Source organism: Xylocopa sonorina, unplaced genomic scaffold (assembly GCF_050948175.1).
Source record: "Xylocopa sonorina isolate GNS202 unplaced genomic scaffold, iyXylSono1_principal scaffold0014, whole genome shotgun sequence".
In the NCBI taxonomy this organism is placed as follows: domain Eukaryota; kingdom Metazoa; phylum Arthropoda; class Insecta; order Hymenoptera; family Apidae; genus Xylocopa; species Xylocopa sonorina.
The window spans coordinates 1,998,338-2,016,162 of NW_027490090.1; the positions used below are offsets into that span (position 1 = coordinate 1,998,338).

Sequence of the window (17,825 nt, forward strand, 5' to 3'; positions counted from 1 at the left end):
GAAATAAAATTTCAAAAGCATCGAAAAACAAGACAAATTCAGTGTTCACCATATTTCTCTGGAATTAAACGGTCGGCTGGCGGAAAGGGCGGTGGAGAAGAAGCGGAAGTGGAACGCCAGCGGCGTGGATCGAGCAACGGGGCTTGTAAAAAGTAGTAATTCGCGTGGGGTCCATAAAAATGTTTATCACCGTCAATAAAAAGGCTCTCTGCTCCTGGCTCTTTGCTCCTGGTCGATGCTTAACTCAAAGGCGGCCAAAAAGGAACGAACCAGGTGGGGAGGGGGTGAGAGCTCTAATCTTAACGACAGACCAGCCGATAAAATCCTCTGTGGCTGTTTTCTCATTGTTTTCCTTTTCAAAAACATTTTCTTTCCTTTTAACATTTTCTTCTGCGATTTTTTTTAGAGATGACAGACTTATTTAGCTCGATTTATATTTTAATAATGTGAGAAGGAATCTTGGTTCAAAGATGGCGTAGCGTATTAAGGGTTGAAGTTTCAGAGTCAGTCGATATTTTATTGTTATTGCGTCAGTGAGATCGTCAAAATCTCTTTCAGGATTTACCAGGACGCTCTGCACGTGAGCAGAAAAGCAGAGGGGCTGGTTGATATACGGTCAAGTTGACGCGAAGGATTTATCCGTCTCGCGAACCGTGAACACTAATGAGAAAATAGATTTCAATTTACTGGGTATTTTCTTATATTCCAGACAGATTGAATAAAATGGAAGCTCCAACGTTCTTTATTTCGCTTACGAATTATTCGAACCCAAAACAGCTGTCGACGAGCATTCATTGCAACTCTGAACAGCTGTTACAAATTAAAATCGTTGATTGTGAATTTAATAAAAATGTCAAACGAAAGTTTAAAGAGCAAAATAAATTTTGAGAGTGCAAAATAAATTTTTATGCTGCTTGTAATTTATTTTAGAGACCCAAGATGGACGATTTTGTTCGAGAAACAGTCGATAGCGGTTAGACGACTGGGCAGTGTTGCAATAACCAGGACCAACGTGTAATTTAATAGTAATTAACGTTAACGTCGAGTGTATTGGCGTCGATGCAACGTCAGAATGCATCAGAGTGCAATTCGCCATAGGTAATCCTCGTCTACTAAATATCACAGTGCCCTCTGTCCTAACCTCTTTACAATTTAAATGCCTTCAAATCTTTAATTAACGAAGCGCGAAAATTCGAAAGTTCGATGAAGAAATCGATAGAGTTTTGTTTGACTGATTCATATTTCTGAAATCAGAGAACGAAGGTGAAAAGTACGTCCCTTTTGACACGTTCGACTGGTCACCAGTGAACGAGGGGTCGAGGACAAAGAGAGACTGAGAGCTAACACTGAGAACTGGACCCAGCAGAGGGCTTTTATCGTTTCGGGACAACTGCTCCTATATAAATACCCGTTTCTTTTGTCTCACCCTCGGACCCTCGTCAAATCCTCCGTCGCCAAGTACCTGCTGTTTAACCTGGACAATCTGTCTTATCGTTTGGTTCCTACCATTGGCTCGAGTTAGACCTGCGTCGATACTCAAATTTAGAAATTATTATTTCATTTCTTTGAAAATGTCTTAAATAAATTTTTAGTGATATAAGATTTTTTTTTGCTAGCCAAAATCTGTCCTATCCTTTGGCTCCAACTATTGGCTGAACTTAGACCAGCATCGATACTCAAATTTGGAAATTATAATTTTATTTCTTTGAAAATGTCTTAAATAAATCTGTGGCGACATAAGATTTTTTTCTAGTTAGTAGGTGGATATCTGAGTCAGGAGTGTAATAACTCGCAACATTTCCTGGGCTAAATTATTTATCGTCCTGCAGGATGCAGAGCTCCCTTGGGCGACCTAGGAAGGAAGATATTATACGTCAACAATGCTCCCAGGGCCGTGTATAACGTTTTGCGTGGCGTACCTACACGGTGAATCTTTCCGCGGGTAAATTGCCGAGTCCGCGGAACTGTTCCACGCGTTAACTCGCTCTGGGTGAACGCCGCGGGTAACAGCTTCCCTCTAATTGCACGCGAAAGCATTTCTTTGCTCTGTGAGACTATTCTGGATAAAAATGGGCACCAGGAACCAAGTAGTACCCTTTGAAAAATCTATCAAACACAGTAGTTTCAATTTCTTCACCAAAAGAAGCTAAATTTTTTTTTTTATGAAGATCAATTAATTTTCTATCGCTAATATTAAAGTAGTAATTTATTTCAAAGAGGTTCACCCCAACAAGGGGTGTAAATCACACCCCTTTCAACCTAAAATCGTCACGTAGCCTCTGCACCCCCAAATTTCTCACCACGACAAGGCATCATCTTCGAATTCAGAGCCACTCGAGGAACAGTCCTCGCGAAAATTACTCGAGGCGTTGGCTAGGATCTCTAGGGATGAATTTCGGCTCGCGTGGTACTCGCTTGACAGCAGATATCGGAGAACCATTTTCGATTCTGTCCTGAGGCAGTCAGACACTTGTTACGCCATTATTCTCGAGTTTCTTTATTCTGCGAACCCCTGAACCCTTCATCGATGAACCCCTCTACTTTTCTCTCACCCTCTAACAATTTTCACACACACTACTACCCTTTGAAAATTATTTAAAAGCAGAAAAACGCTTGCTGACTTCTTATTGTCGTTTAATAAAATTATTGGACAATTAAAGGATGCAAAATGGGGTGGTTCTGTGAGAAAATCTTTCGTTTAAGGTCTCGACGAGAATAAAGCAGAGGATGACTGGAGAAAGTTTGCAGACGCGAGGTTAGAGCAGTGGAAGAAGGCGGTGGGGAATATGGAAACCGCCTTTAGTGGTCAAAGCTGGCCAGCACACAATGGAGGTCCAAGGGTGGCCATAAGGGAGAGCCATCTATCCTTATTTAAACCGCGTCCCCCTTTCTTCCTCTTATTCTTCATATTCACGCTTTTCAGCCAGTCCATCGAGCGTTGTTGGTCCATTGAATAAATCTCGTGGAATGTGTGAAATTGTCTGGGAACTGCTGACAATTTGGTCTTCTAAAAATCGCCAAAAGTTCGTTCCTTTCAAATTCTAAGCCTGAATGTCACTACAAATATTTTCAAATTAATTCAGAGCTTTAATTCTTAGCTTTAATGTCACTGCAAATATTTTCAAATTAATTCAGACATCGTTAGATTGAAAATGATGTGCAATGACTGCTTTAATTTGGGTTGAAGCAAGTGTAAATCGACCTAGAAGAAGGTAGCAGTCGTTCAGTTGAGAACAGAGGACTGCAGAACTTGCCAACTTCCTCCACGCTCTTCGTTTCTCACCCTTTTAAGGGGTGAATGATAAAAATGCCCAGGATCCACCGTTTCTGGCCAACCTCGATATCTTTTACGTGTCGTCTCGTGAATTATGCATGCTGGGCTTACCTGCGGGCCACCACTTTTGTCTGCCACTAAAAAAACGTGTCTCTTTTGCTAAAGTCTTTTACAAGTTGCGTTTTCAGGCTGCAGGTCATTGCATTTGCATTTCTCACGCTAAATTTTTTTTGTGGCTGTATAAAAGGTGAATTGTTGTTCTCAGACAGCAAATTTTAGAAAATATCGTTTTACAAATTTAAAAAAATTTAGTATGGATCGATAAATGAGTATCTTCTGTAGATATCTTATCAACTGAGCAAAAAATGAGTCTCTACTTTATGATCTACAGCAGAAAAGAACACTGCCTTCGCACTTCTTCGCATTTAGTATAAAATTTAAGTGTTTGAAATTTTTTGCACGAAGAATTGCAGCAAATTGTGTGTAGAATTTATTTAAAATGTATTTGAAAACGAAGAAATGGACCATCTGTAGAAATGGTAGTGAATAGTACAGCACTCTGTGATCGATAAGTTTCCTTGGTGGTAAAAGGCACTACCGACACTTATCATCAAGATAAGACACAAAGTAGATTTTTTATGAAGCTAGAAAACTGTAATTTCGAAGACTGGAGTGATGGTAATTAATATTACAGGACAGAATCATCATTTTGTATTTCATGCTTTAAAATATCGGTTATGCAGGTCTCTACAGATGAATCAATTGGTCCAATTAAGGGACAGAGCAGTAATTAATATATTAATACAATAAATATGAATGAAGAACGAATCTGAATAAAAAAACTGAAGAATAAATATTCTATGTTGCTAATTTTCGTTTTTATCGCAAAAGAAAAGATTCCAATATTACTTATTTCTGTTGCATCTTTTGCAGTTGCTGTCCTGCTCGCACGAGATGATAAATGAAACACGGATAACCGCATATACCATCGAGATTCTCTAATATCGAAGCCAGCAACCGTGTTTCAGACCGATTCCTCGCATTTATTGCCTCGTTTTCATTTTTCTCTTACTGTCACCACTCGTGATATAAACGCGACATCCTCTGCGCGTCCTGGTCTTCCGGATAATCCTAGATTTGCAGCTGCTCTTCGACAGCATCGCAATAACCAGTCCAAAATCCACAACTTACCATTTTCTTTTAAATTGAGACATTCTTATAATTGTACACGTATTTGTTAGTCCAAAAGTGTCAGACTTCGAGCTGAAATTGGAAGAAGAGGTTTTGTGCTCACGTAACGGGTTGATAAATATTTATGCACGCCTGTGTTGGTACCAGTTGGTACTCGAACGACACCCGTCGATAGCCACGTGACCCTCCACGTTCGTCGGTAACGCAGATAGCATTGTAATGCTCAATTTGAACGGGAGAACCGAAGGATTCGAACGTTTCCGGAATAATCCACGACTTGGATGCCTCAGCGAGTGTCTTCTTCGCTTCTTTCGCTCCAGCTGCTTCCAGAACCACCCTGCATCCCTCCAGGAATCACGTCCAGCAATTGGGGCGGTGGGTTCACGTTATTAAGGGGCGATAAAAAATGCAACGCGGCTATTTCGATGCTGCGTCACGTATGGCTCGCTGTGTTACACGCTGCTGCTTGGGATTTTCAGAAATTTGTATCTACCCTGTGCCCTGAATCATTCCCACCTCGCGTTGTGCTTATTGCACAGAGCAACCTGTCGAATATCAACGCGTCTGTGCAACAAAACGACGATTGCACGATTTAAGTGGAGGGGCAAGGGTGTTTTACTGTGTCACGAGCCAGGTCAGAGCAATTTTTCAACAAACGCGGTGCACGCGTGCCGTTTCGAAAGCGAACGTTGTTGGTCCTGCCATTACCCTCGCAAAAACCAGCAATCGCGTCGATGCACACCCCTCAATTTACAATTAATCAATCTGCGGCGACTAAACAAGCCCCAGTGTGTGACTTCAAAGACTGCTGACACTGTGCGACGATAAATCATCGGTGGCTGCCCGTTTCACGATCGAACGGACGACGGAATATCGCTTCGCATAATAACAGGCTCGCGTTTATTTGCTGCCGTCGAATAAACACGCGGATACCAATTCGAGATCGTTTTCACCGTTGCCAGGCTTAATCATGGGCGTTACATTTATTTCGATGGAAGTATCTGCGCTGGCAGAGGCTCTGGGTGGCACCCAGGGTGCCCCAAAGTCGTTCAACGCCAACCAACCATCGTTTACTTAACCTAACCTAATCGAGTGTCGCTACTAATGGCAACTGCTCGAATTAAGAACCTTCTGTCTCATTTTTTGCCATCTATTTGCTACATTTTTGCAGTTACTATTGCTTTAATCTGGTTATGCAATTGTAAATTGATTTTCTCCTTTTTTATTAGGAATTACTCTTAGTTTAGAAGGTAAAAGTGGAATTTAGGATTCTTAGAGGATCTGCAAACACTCGAGGATCATCTTTTAGGAAAATCTGAAGTTTAAAGGGCCATTTTACGTATGCGGTGTTCAGTAACAGCTGCCCTTTCTCGCTCGAGTTACTTGGGCTATCGCCCAGCGAAACTTCCGAGCCATTTACCACTCGAAGCGTTATTTGCAAACGGTGTTCTTACGTGCCCAGTCCAACAGTTTCTCCAGCTCAACTTTTCTCAAAATATTCAACGATTGAATTCGATTAAACCTGAAATATAAATATCAACCGTGGCCATTGGTGATAAATAATGGAATTTAATATCTCGCTGAATTATCCCGTCGTTTCGCGACTTTCCAGCGACAACGCGATTCGCCAGAAGTCAATTGCCATTCAATCTCTAAATTATAACTAAAGAGAGTTAATTCGATTACGCGCGCCGTTCGCTGGGCTAATTAGTTTGTGTTTGATGCGCGAGCCAAATTGCGTGCACGTAAATAAATAAAGAGGAAACGTTTAATTCGTACATCGACCAACTTTCCTACGTTACAAACGCCATTTAGCGCTCGACAATAATTACCAAGTAATTACCATTGTGTATCACTTTACCATGGAATTATTTCGCCAGACTCGTCGTGATTCGACTAAAAATTGCGAACCCTCATTGGTGGTGCCTTTGATACTTTTTTCGAGGAATTTTTGTGCTCAGATTGGTGGTTGGATGTATCAGTTACGCTTGCTGAAGGAGCACGGCAGGGTGTCGAGAGTTAATTGAGCTATCCGCAGGTACATCGGTTTTCAATTAATTCCCAGGCGTGGATTGTTACAAAGGCGACGCGTACCAAGGCTACGCGTGCGTTTGACAGCGCCACGGCTAATCACTTTCCTCGAATCGCGCCCTTAGTCTGCCACGCCACTCACCTGTCTCTTTCGCGATCCTGCATGCTTCACGCGCGAGCTACCTTTTCGTCCTTTATCGCAAGTCTATTGAGTAATTAGATCCACTGAATATAAAAAAAGAGTGCAAAAATCTAAGAAAAAATAGAGTTTTGCTGAACCCAATAAGCATCATTTTGCCTTGGCTAACGTGCAACTACTACTCTCTGCAATGCAGGAGGCGAGAAGAGAAGAAAATAAAAGCAGTGGTGTGGAGGTAGCTTGTCTCTCTGATGTCAATTGATTAAAGTAGTGTCACCTACTGAATCTTAAAGAAACGACTGCAGAAATCTAAGAAGAAAATGGATTTCTCTTGACCCCAATAAGCTTCATTTTTTCTTGGCTAACGTACAGTTACTGCCCTCTGCGATGCAAGATAGAACAGGAGCAGAAAATAAAAGCAGTGGAGTGGAGGAGTAGTTACACTCACTGAATTTAAAAAAAAAACTGTAGAAATCTTAGAAAATGAACTTTTCTTGAACCCAATAAGCTTCATTTTTTCTTGTCAAACTTACAGCTACTGCTTTCTGTGGTGCAAAATGGAACAAAAGAAAATAAAAGCAGTGGAGTGAAGATAGCTTGTCCCTCTGGTATCAATTGATTAAACACGCCAGCCACCCCCTTGGCGATCGAATTTCCTATTCGACACCGAATTGAAAATAGTCCTGCGGCACTGCCACCAGAATCGTGTCTCAGCGGATCTGGTTAGCCGGAAACGACGTTCTGCTGGAATGTCTGACCACGAGGAGCAGCCAAAACGCGTAGCAGGAATTCAATACCACTAATGAAAGGGCTTGGGTATCGTTCGAAGCGATTCTGGGGTGCGAAAAGTATTCAATTAATTCGACTAATGAAGAGACGTCCTTGTGTCTTCATCTTTGACGCACTGCAAGCATAATTTTCTAGCTCTGTCGCATAATTATTATTTCCAGCGTGAAATTCGCTCCACGAAAGTTGCTGCGTTTAATAAAACCAGGGTCAACTTTCGTCCTGATGAAATGAAATTCGTGTCCTCGCCAATTCGATTTGCCAGGACGATGAGCTCGCGTTGGATAATTTTCCAGGCGAAATAAATTCGACGAATGGCTATTAAAAGCCCTCTGAACGAACAATTATTGTCCAGGAGAACTTTTTTTTAAGGAGTGCTCGCAAAATTTGTCGAATCGTTCGACCATTCCTTTTGTACACCGACTGTTTTTCATAACGCTGCGATATAAATTCGTAGAACGGGAGAGAAGGGGCGTAATGAAATTCCAAGCGGACCACGGGGACGAGAAATTTTCGCAACTGCGTTTTCCTTGGATTTAATTAAATTTTTTCGCGACCCCCTCGCTTTGTAAGGGAAATTATCGAATTAATGCGAGATCTCGACCAAGAAAACGCCTCGAGCTAGTTAGAATTACAATTCGTAAGACTGAACGCGTCTCCTCCTGCTCTTAAAGCAGTCCAATGATTGTTTTAAAACTGTGCTGCCTCTGAGCAGAGCCTGCTGGACTTAAGAAGCTCAGAGACGCTCGTAATTAGAACTTAAATTGATCGCAAGATGCAAATGCACGATTGTGCAGCCTGTTTGTGCCTGGAATGACAAAAAGCAGCGAGGTTTACACTTAGTCAATATCCAAACACGCAGTCCAATGATTGTTTTAAGACTGTGCTGCCTCTGAGCAGAGCCTGCTGGACTTAAGAAGCTCAGAGAAGCTCGTAATTAGAACTTAAATTGATCGCAAGATGCAAATGCACGGTTGTGCAGCCTATTTGTGCCTGGACTGACAAAAAACAGCGAGGTTTACACAAAGTCAATACCCCAAACACGTGTCACGGGTTGCCAGCACTCTCTGGCGCGTTGTAAACGTGGCAAAAATCCTGGTAATCCCTTTTGGCGATTGAATGTAAAATGGCGTGGCCAACCAGCGACGCTTTACTACGCGCACAACTTTTACGGTTCCTATATTAGACCCGTGGAGGCCACGTTAACCCTTTTTGTTTACGGGACTGGCTGTTTGCGCGAACGTGCGCTATCTCGCCTGGTGTGCACGTTTTACAAGCCCCACTTGCGGTGGTACGAACGAAAAACGAGAACTCCCTGGCCCAATAAAATCCGCGTTGCGCCCTTTTTTTTAATGCCAGAGGGCGACACACGCGCCACAGAGAGTAGATCTCTCGCGTTTTAGAGGTTACCCGCGATAAATCGCGATATTGAATATGTTAGCGAGAGAACGCTCGGCTCGTGATGCGATTTCAGCCCCCTCCTTTTTTTACGCGCCACTTTATGGCGGCTTTTACGAGCTGCGCTTTTTAACGGCTCTGTCGGTTCCCTCGCTAATCGGGGATTGGTGCCTGGGAACCTTAGTTTTATTCCTTCTGTCGAACGTGAGAGAAATCGTGAAGAAATACTGATTTTTAAGTCACAAAACTATTTTTTTAGAGCTCCAAGTTCGCAAAAGTTATTTATTTTTTTCTGAATTCTGTGTTGTGTAATAGTTGAAGCCTTAAAGCTATAGTTTAGTAGCAAATATACGTGTATTTGAAAATTTTCATTGAAAAACCAGCATGCAGACTGACATATCCAGCCTGCTCTGTTAGCATATTCATAGCTGGCGGTGGCACGCGCGTTTCCATCAACCGTGCTATCTATCAAAAGTTTATGGCACTGTCCAAACACTCTTGGAGCGTGGACCAACGCGACACGTGCGCCTACACGCGTGCAGAGGCTCGACAAAACACTCTGCGAGAAGTTATTCGGAGAATCGAGAGCTGGTGGCTTTGAAAAATGCGAACGAATGCCTTCTGGTGACTCAGAGCGATGTCTGGCTTGAAAAATCGAGCCACAGTGGTTGATAATGACCCAGAGGCGAGTCATCGATCGCACAGAGCCTGCGAATAAAACGGAACAGGAATGGGGCGATAATTAACCGGCTCGCAAACACGCTCAGCGCATTCCATAAGCCAAAAACCTGGATACAGAATTCGACGGTTCAAAGCAGAGCAAACAGCATCCGCGGTAAGAGAATTCGCGTGTACCAAGCGTAATGAACGCGCCAGGAGAGAACGTGGATGTATCGATTACGGAACTGCGCCGATTAATACGACGGGACGCCAATCAACCATTTTCCGTTGCTCCATGCCTTTCTCCTTTTGTTGGTCAGCGTAATCAGATCTGTAGTGGGTGCAGTGACTCTTGAATTTAATGGTTAATTGCTATTTAAGTCGATTTTGGATGCACACTCTGAGAAAATGTAGCAACACTAGTATATTAGTGACTGCTGAAGGATTTGGGTGCTGAGACAGTTGTGTGTTAAAGCAATTGGGTGCTAAGACACTCGAATGCTAAAGCAACTTTGATGCTAAGAAACTTGGGTGCTAAGCAACTTGAGTGCTAAGCAACTTGAGTGCTAAGCAACTTGATGCTAAGCAACTTTGATGCTAAGACACTTAGGTGCTAAGGAACTTTGATGCTAAGGCACTTGGGTGCAAAGACACATGGGTGCCAAAACACTCAACAAACACACTAAAACCCAAACCCTCGTTTCAAGACCAAATTTAGCATCGAATTTCAGAAACGCACGACCTCCACAATTCACTCTAGAGTGCTAACGAAATTTTTCGCGATACCGGAACCAATCAACTCGCTCCAGGGTACAATTTCGCGTGTTTGCCGATTCCTCCGGGCGAAAGCGAAACAAACGTATCCCCCGTGTTTAATCATCTGCCCCATTGTCTACCACTTCACAACGTCAGCGTCCATCGAGCTGCAGGCTTAATCGCTGCTGCTCCCCAGAGATCGAGGAGAAAAGGAAACGAGCAAATTGGGCTAGTTTTGCGTGGTGCATGGTCGAATCCAACCCCTTCACTCTTTAAAGAATTGTTTGTCAACGGTTTATCGATCTCTCGAGGGACAGCAGCAGAGAATCGCCCAACTTTCCATTTCTCTAACCGCACCACAGTAAAACTCAATTACTCTCTGAGCCAAATCTTCGTTTCTGTTCGAAATTAATTTAGTGGACAGGTTCTTAGCGCGATATAAGTCGTGGCTGGCAATCTTCGTCGCGTGTCGTTCACGTGAAACTGGATTACGTTTTATAGTCTTAACTGACAATATTGCGGCCATAAAATACTTACCTGTTGATCCTGTCCGTGAGATTAGCGGGTCCTGAGGATCACTGGCGGTCTTCTTTTCTTGGATGACGTGGCTGATGTAGAAACGAGATAAAATAAAAACGTGGGAACCATAAATATCTGAACGAGAAATGTCTGTTTTTGAAAAGAATCACAGGGTGAAATAATAGTTTTTGGGTGAGTGTTTGAGTAATTAACCGTACACGAGGGTTGCACAAAAAACGTTAATATAATAACAATAATATATATAACGTATATGCATGTATACATGGTTCTTATTAACAATTTCATCGTCTCGTTTTTCACTAGGCTACCCAAAAAACTGTCGCTGGAAGTGGCTAGTCGGGTCCACTTCCGCCGTGAACTGATTAATCTTCCTCTAACCTCACGGCAGTATACGTGTATTTATAATATATTAACATCTTCCATTCGCTGGTGCTCGCGTCGCTTATCTAACGCGGTTACAAAAGAAATTGCCCTAAACCATTTTTTTCTTACTTATATCCTAGGTTTCCATCGGTAGCTATATAAGAGATACATTGGGGATCACTGAATCGGTTTGTTGGAGGCCCTAATGGAACGTCGTAGCCTCGAAGTTGCGTTGTTTGTTGGTGAAATACGTTTAAATGTGGAAACTTGATCGACAGGGAATAGAGAAAACTGTGGTGGGACACTTGGGTACTAGCATTTCAATGCTAAGACAGTTGGGTGCTAAAGTATTTGGGTGTTGAAGCACTTGGGTGCTGACATTTCAATGCTAAGACACTTGGGTGACAAAGCACTTGGGTGCCAAAGCATTTGAGTGCTGACATTTGAATGCTAAACACTTGGGTGCCACAACACTTTAGTGCCAAAGTACTTGAGTTCCAGCATTGAATGCTAAGAAACTAGCGTGCCATAGCACTTTAGTGCCAAAATACTTGGGTTCCAGCATTAAATGCCAAGAAACTTGGGTGCCAAAGCACTTTAGTGCCAAAGTACTTGGGTTCCAACATTGAATGCTAAACACTTGAGTGCCAAAGCACTCGAATGCTAACATTTGAATACTAAACAGTTGGTTGCAACGCGATTCAGGGTCCAAGTATCCGATTCAGAGATCCCAGTTCTACTTCTCTGCGCCCAAACGGCAGAGCGTAACAATGTGTATCAAAGTGGAAGAACGATAATAAGTATGTCCGAGGAGAGGTGATATAATATGTACAATTACCACGTGGAATCAGTGCACCTAATGAATGACCGGAGAATTATCACTCAGGTTACCCACTGCTGGCTTGTCGACGCGTTTCGAGTGTCTCTGCGAAATCGATCGAATTCATAGCCCACCTTATACATCTCGTGGGTATTTTTCTACTCTCTGAACAATCTCTGAGAGAGCAGAAAAGTGGTGGAATGTTTGGCAGTTCGTCGCGAACTAACTTGGTGTCTTCTTTCTGTTCTGTGGCGATGATCCGTTCATTAACTTAAAATTTGGCTTGCTAACTCGCAAACGAGTACGTATTTACAGGTCACTCTGTATCACTGGACTAAGCTCGATGTATCGCGTTCTTCAAAAACCTCGACGGAAAATAATACAAACATTTTCGCAAGAAAACATGCGATGGAATGTGTCAGAGCTACAAATATACAAAACCCATTAGTGCATTAATGTCGCTAAGTATTTAGTCCTGACGAGCTCGCAGCTGACGAGACGGACCACCAATAAAAATCACGTTCACCCAAAAAATTAGAATATTGTAACTGTAAAACGATGAAGCACTTCTTGCGTTTCTAAAATAATTTTTAGAGTCTCTGCGAGACAAAGTGGTCCGTCACCAGCTGAACGCTCGAACGCCGCAGAAGAGCTGTCGCGTCGTCGAGGAATCGCAGCGACGAATTAACATAAATCGCGTGGCAGAGAAATTTCCGCGCGGTGGAAGAACACGCTCGCCACTTTTACGTTCGAGCGGAGGAAAGAAACGGGCGACGGTCGTCGAGGGAAAAAGCTTCGCGACACGGAAGCGCGAGACTTGGACTGGTTGGGAGTCGAAAAAAAAAATTGTAGGTGCAATTTTACGAGCGTAAAGCCGCTTTTACGACGTCTCGAACGAAAGTTCCATTCTGTGACGGCGCGACAGAGTCGTCGAAGGCGCCAGTTAACAAACTTGCTGGGAAATAAACCGCCAAGCGTGTCAGATGTTGATCTGTGATCGAGCATCGTGGCTTCTGACCGCCATTTAAAAAATCGCGACCCAACAATTGGAATTTTACTTTTTCTGTGGACTCTTCAATCCTCTATGACGTGGTTCAAAATCAGTTCGTGCTCGCAATGGTCCCTAATAATTCTAGAATCGTTGGTCCAAGAGTGGGCCAACGCCATAAATCGAAACGAGAGAGAAGGAGTTCGTCATAGAGGATCAAAGTCGGACGTGTTAGTTGGACGGACATCCGCGCGTTTTGATTGGCGTGCCTGTCGCGTCAGGCGTTCTCTGAGGAGGAACTGTTGTCTCTCGAAACGGAGAGGCGCGTCTAAGATCGCACGAGGAGGGTAATCTAGATGAAGAGCTTATCTCATGACAACGCAGGCGCCGAGCGATCGTTCGTCTTCGTTTTCCGAAGCTTTACAGTTGCGAATATGTTCGTCCTGCAAGAATCGAGCTTGATCAGTCGCTAGAAAGAAGCGCTGACTGTTATCAGAACGAAAACGTTCCATGCAGTTCCTCTAAGTAGATAGTCGAAGCTACTTGACGAGGATTGGGTAACGAGAGTCACTTGCAAGATGGCGTCTCGAGGGGACAGTCGACAGAGCACACACGAATCGGTGGAACTTAACGTGGACAAGCAAGTCTCAAACATTTACACGACATTTCATGCGAAGCGCAAACACAAAACAGTACAGTGCTTTCTTTTCGAATCTCGTCGAAGAATTGAGTTTTCTCGAAAAAAATGTGAATTCCAACGCGAGAAATGTCTTACGTAATGTATCGAAATGCCGTGGGAACGAAATTTAATTCCTCGCGACGCCCACACGCGCTGTATTCAAATAAACTGGCAGTCGTTTCAAGCAGAACCGGAAGCTAGCTTCTATGGATATCGAACGGACCGCGTACAGTATCGAGCTCTCGAATCGACTTGTTATTAATGCAGAAACCAGTTTGCAGGTCGCACTTGAACGCGATGCATTTTATCTCGCTGGATTTAATCGCGACAGGGTCGATTAATTTCGATCGTTCGAGCGTGCAATGAATTTCAAACGATTTCTTTTATGGAACGTTTCGAGATTTAGCAGTGGCAGGCCACACACTTGGGTGCTAAGGCACTCGAGTGTTAAAGCACTTGGGTGCTAAGACATTTGGGTGCTAGCACTTGGGTGCTAAGACACTTGAGTGCTAAAATACTCGAGTGTTTTAGCACCCCAGTGCTTTAACTTGGGTGCTAAAACACTTGAGTATCAAAGCACTTGGATGCTAAAACACTTGAGTATCAAAGCACTTGGGTGCTAAAACACTTGAGTGCTAAGACACTTGGGTGCTAAAACACCTTCGAATTACCGTAGCATTCAGCAACGACAGATCGAACAAGAGTTACGATTGAACCATCATCCATAACGTTGTCTTCTCCATCGCAATGGCGGGCAGCTTCTCGACACGTGCACCGAAATGCGCGCACGCTTAACGTCAACACGTCGATCTCGCGATACACAAGCGTCGACGAAAGCGCAAACGGTAACTACGCTTGCAAAAAGAAAAAAAAACAAAAAGAAAACGAACAAACTCGAGGAAGCAATGGGATGCTGCGCTACGTGGAAAGCTGATCATCGGTCATTCCTGGCGTTGACTCGATCAGGGGGCTGGCTTTACACGATCAACTTAACAAGCGAACAAAACCTAGCGGACAAAATGAAAATAACTGCTAAATCAGAATCTCCAACATCTCCCTCTTTCGTATCTTCCAAGACGTCGCGTTTTCGCGATCCTGTCCAACAAGCTGACTCGAACCTTCAGTGACTCGAGTCTCCACAGATTCATTGCTGTTTCTTCTTCTTCTTCTTGTTCACGGACGCGTCCACTCCCCAGAGATCGTACCACGGCCCACAAGTATTCTTATCTCTGTCAGAGTCCCTGCGCAGCTTCGTCCTAGGCAACAGCGTCTTCTCAGCGACTGTTTGGTCCTTGACAACGATGCAGCTGTACGTGGACTCCTCGTCAGAGGCCTCAGTCTCGCTGAAGTTCTGCGTCAGTCCATCCTCGTCGTCAGTGTACTTCTTCCTCCTCTCGTTCCTCTTTGCCTCGTTGTTCTCCTTCAGCTCAGCCACGATCATGTTCCGCTTAGCCTCCAAGCTGCGCTTCCGTTCCTTCTCGATAATGGCCTTCCTCGAAACGTTGCCCATGAAGTAGGACCTCTCCTCCTGGTGCATCCTGTAATCAGACCTTTCTACTGTCTTTGGTCTCTCTGCTGGGGTAGGAAAGTCCTCGAAGTAGTCAGACTTCTCTGGAACGTGCATCCTCTCTGCTGGCTTGGGCTCGTCGTGATGAGAGTCATTCGTGATCGTCACGTCGCTGTTCCTCTTCTCCAAGTTCTGTCGCGAGTTGGGACTGCCTTCTGGGCTCTGCTTGCTGGTTTCTTCAGAATTCGCGTCCTCTTGCACTTCTTTCTTGATCATCTTTGGGATGTCCACTAAGGATCTGTGCTGCCAGAGAGCCATGCCTTCGAGGACATCTGAGTCTCGCCTGAATCTCCAGAAGGACTTGGTCCGTTTTACCAGCTTTGGACTCTTTGAGTCCACGTCGAAGGCTCTGCCAGTTTGTATCAGATGTCCAACAGCTGTTGTCTGTCTTGGCAGCAGTGGTTTCCTCGTCTCATCTTTCAAAGTGTTGTTATTGGTGTCGTTCTTCTCTAAACCTTCTAATCCATTCCTCTGGAACTTCTGCAGATTGCTCTGACCTAGATTCTGGTAACCATGCCTCTCAATCACCTTGGTTCTCTCTAATTTCGTCTCGAAGTTGGACTCGTATCCACGTTCCTTGTCAACTGACACGTTTTCTCTGACGAACTTCGTCTCTCCATAGATGGCCTCCTCTTTGTCAGAGAACCTGCGCTCTCTGTACGCGGTACGCGGTTCAGTTGGCCTCTCAGGAGCCTCTTCAGATGGCGGACGAGGTCTCTCGAACCGTCGATTCGACGCTCGTTCAGTGTTCCTGTTCCTGTCAGGGTTCTTCTCGAACGTCCTCTCACGCTCGTACGTAGAACTCTTCTGCACTGTGGTGGGGGACTTCTCTAAATACCGATCCCTCTCACGCTCGAACCTCTGAGGCGCGTGGTTCCTCTCGCAGTCGTTGTATCTTTCATATGGTGGGGGTGGCTGCTTCTCCTCTCTGCGCTCTAAGCTTCTGTACTCGTTCCTGCGCTCCATCAGCTTTGGTGGGCTGTGCTCCCTGGCGTACTTCTGAGCAGTCTGCTCCAACTTCTGGGCTATGTGCTCCACTTTCCTCCCAGTCTCTGGGATCGTAATCGTACTCTCGTCGTCAGTGCCAGAGGACGAAGCTGAGGACGTCTTCTCGTTCTCGTACTTGGACTCCTTTTGCGCCACTTGATGGTAACCTCGTCGAGAGTTACGCTCCTGTGCGTCTGATCTCTCTGTGTAGTACTTCTTCTGGTACTCCATTCTGGCGCTGTATGCATCCTCTTCCTCTTCCTCTAACTCTAATTCGTCTTCCTCTGTCTCTTCCTGCTCCTTGGGCTTCTTTGACTCGCGACGATCCTGCGAGTGCTCGTTGTTCCTCCTGGTAGACTTCCTGGACTGCTCTTCGTTGCTCAAGGGTTTGCTCTTGTGGTTCGAATTGGCGTGGCTGCGAGTCTCGTACTCGTTCTTCTGCGATCTTTCTTGCGTTTTCTTCGCAGATTTTCTGGCCTGTCCGTTCTCCATTGTACCACGACTGGAGAAGTCCCTGCCGCTCTTGCGGTCCTGGCTGTCGTAGCGTCTGTTGGCGTACCTTCCCTCAGCGTTCTCGTTCTCCTGGCTCGCATTCGACTCCACCCAGATGTCCATCGCGGTTCTGTAGAGGTGCCAGCTCTTCTCGTCCCGCGGTATCGTCTTCCACGAGTCATTCTCCCAATCCTTCGGTTTCTCGTCCTTCTGGTGCTGCTGTTGCTGCTGCTGCCTGGCAGCCTCGGTTATTCTATCGGCTCGCGGCTTTCTTCGCCGTTGTCTGCGTTTGCGTTCGGGCTCGGGGTGAGTAAAAAGAAGAGAAGAGAAGAGAAAAGAGAGAGAGAGAGAGAGAAGAAACGAAAGGACGAAGTGACAGTGCAGCGTAACGGAGAGAGAGAGAGAGAGAGAGAGAAACCATGAGCCAAGTACAGGATTAGTTAGGCGGTCTGTCGAGCATTACTGTCGCGGAGTATTGCGATATGCGGGGATTTCGAGGGGTATGTATGACTGCTCTGGCATCGCAGGAGCTCGGAGATGTGAATGAGCCACCACCACGTCCTATTTTATTTCCATCGACCACGATAACGCATGCGGAATCTACAAATCAGGAGAGAAAACAACATCGTCACTCTGCTGACAGAGCAAGTAGGCTATTGGGGACTCGTCTGGCTATCGTCTGTGTCTCTGTCTTTCTGTTCTATCATTCTCTGTCCTTTTCTCGACGCGACGCGCGATTAGAGAGACGCTTAGAAGGGAAATATACGAGTAACTCCAGCGCAGGGGATTTATTAATCAGTAGAGAGCGCTCGTTTCTACGCATGCAACACGGCACAGTTGGTACGACAGTTCGTCCTCAAAAGTGACCCAATTTGGACACTTTTTAGGTGAACTTTTAATGGAAGGAGGTCGTTAGATCCAAAGAGAAATAAAATAAAATGACAAGCCACGGTTCTACGATACTCAGCTCTACTCTGTACACTTCGTTAGCCAACGTAACCTAATTACTGCGAGCGGGGATAAAATACAAAGCTCGAAGAGTCACGAGTCACAGGCAGAGAAGCGTTTCTACAGGGATTTTGCCAACAATCATCAGCTACTTCCAACGGGGCTCGATTAAGAGTCTCGAAGGTATCATTCCTGATGCGATTCCT

At 44.7% G+C, this 17,825-nt stretch overlaps 2 protein-coding genes across 2 annotated transcripts in view; one reads left to right on the forward strand and one right to left on the reverse strand.

Annotated features, from left to right (window-relative positions):
- Positions 1–17,825, forward strand: part of LOC143431687 (facilitated trehalose transporter Tret1-like) — a 349,669-nt gene that overhangs the window by 159,064 nt on the left and 172,780 nt on the right. The window lies entirely within an intron of this gene.
- Positions 14,639–17,825, reverse strand: part of LOC143431676 (uncharacterized) — a 62,230-nt gene continuing 59,043 nt past the window's right edge. The window contains exon 13 of the mRNA XM_076908600.1: positions 14,639–16,954. Coding sequence (XP_076764715.1) covers positions 14,770–16,954 — 2,185 coding nt within the window. The 3' untranslated portion in view covers positions 14,639–14,769. The remainder of the gene's footprint in view (positions 16,955–17,825) is intronic.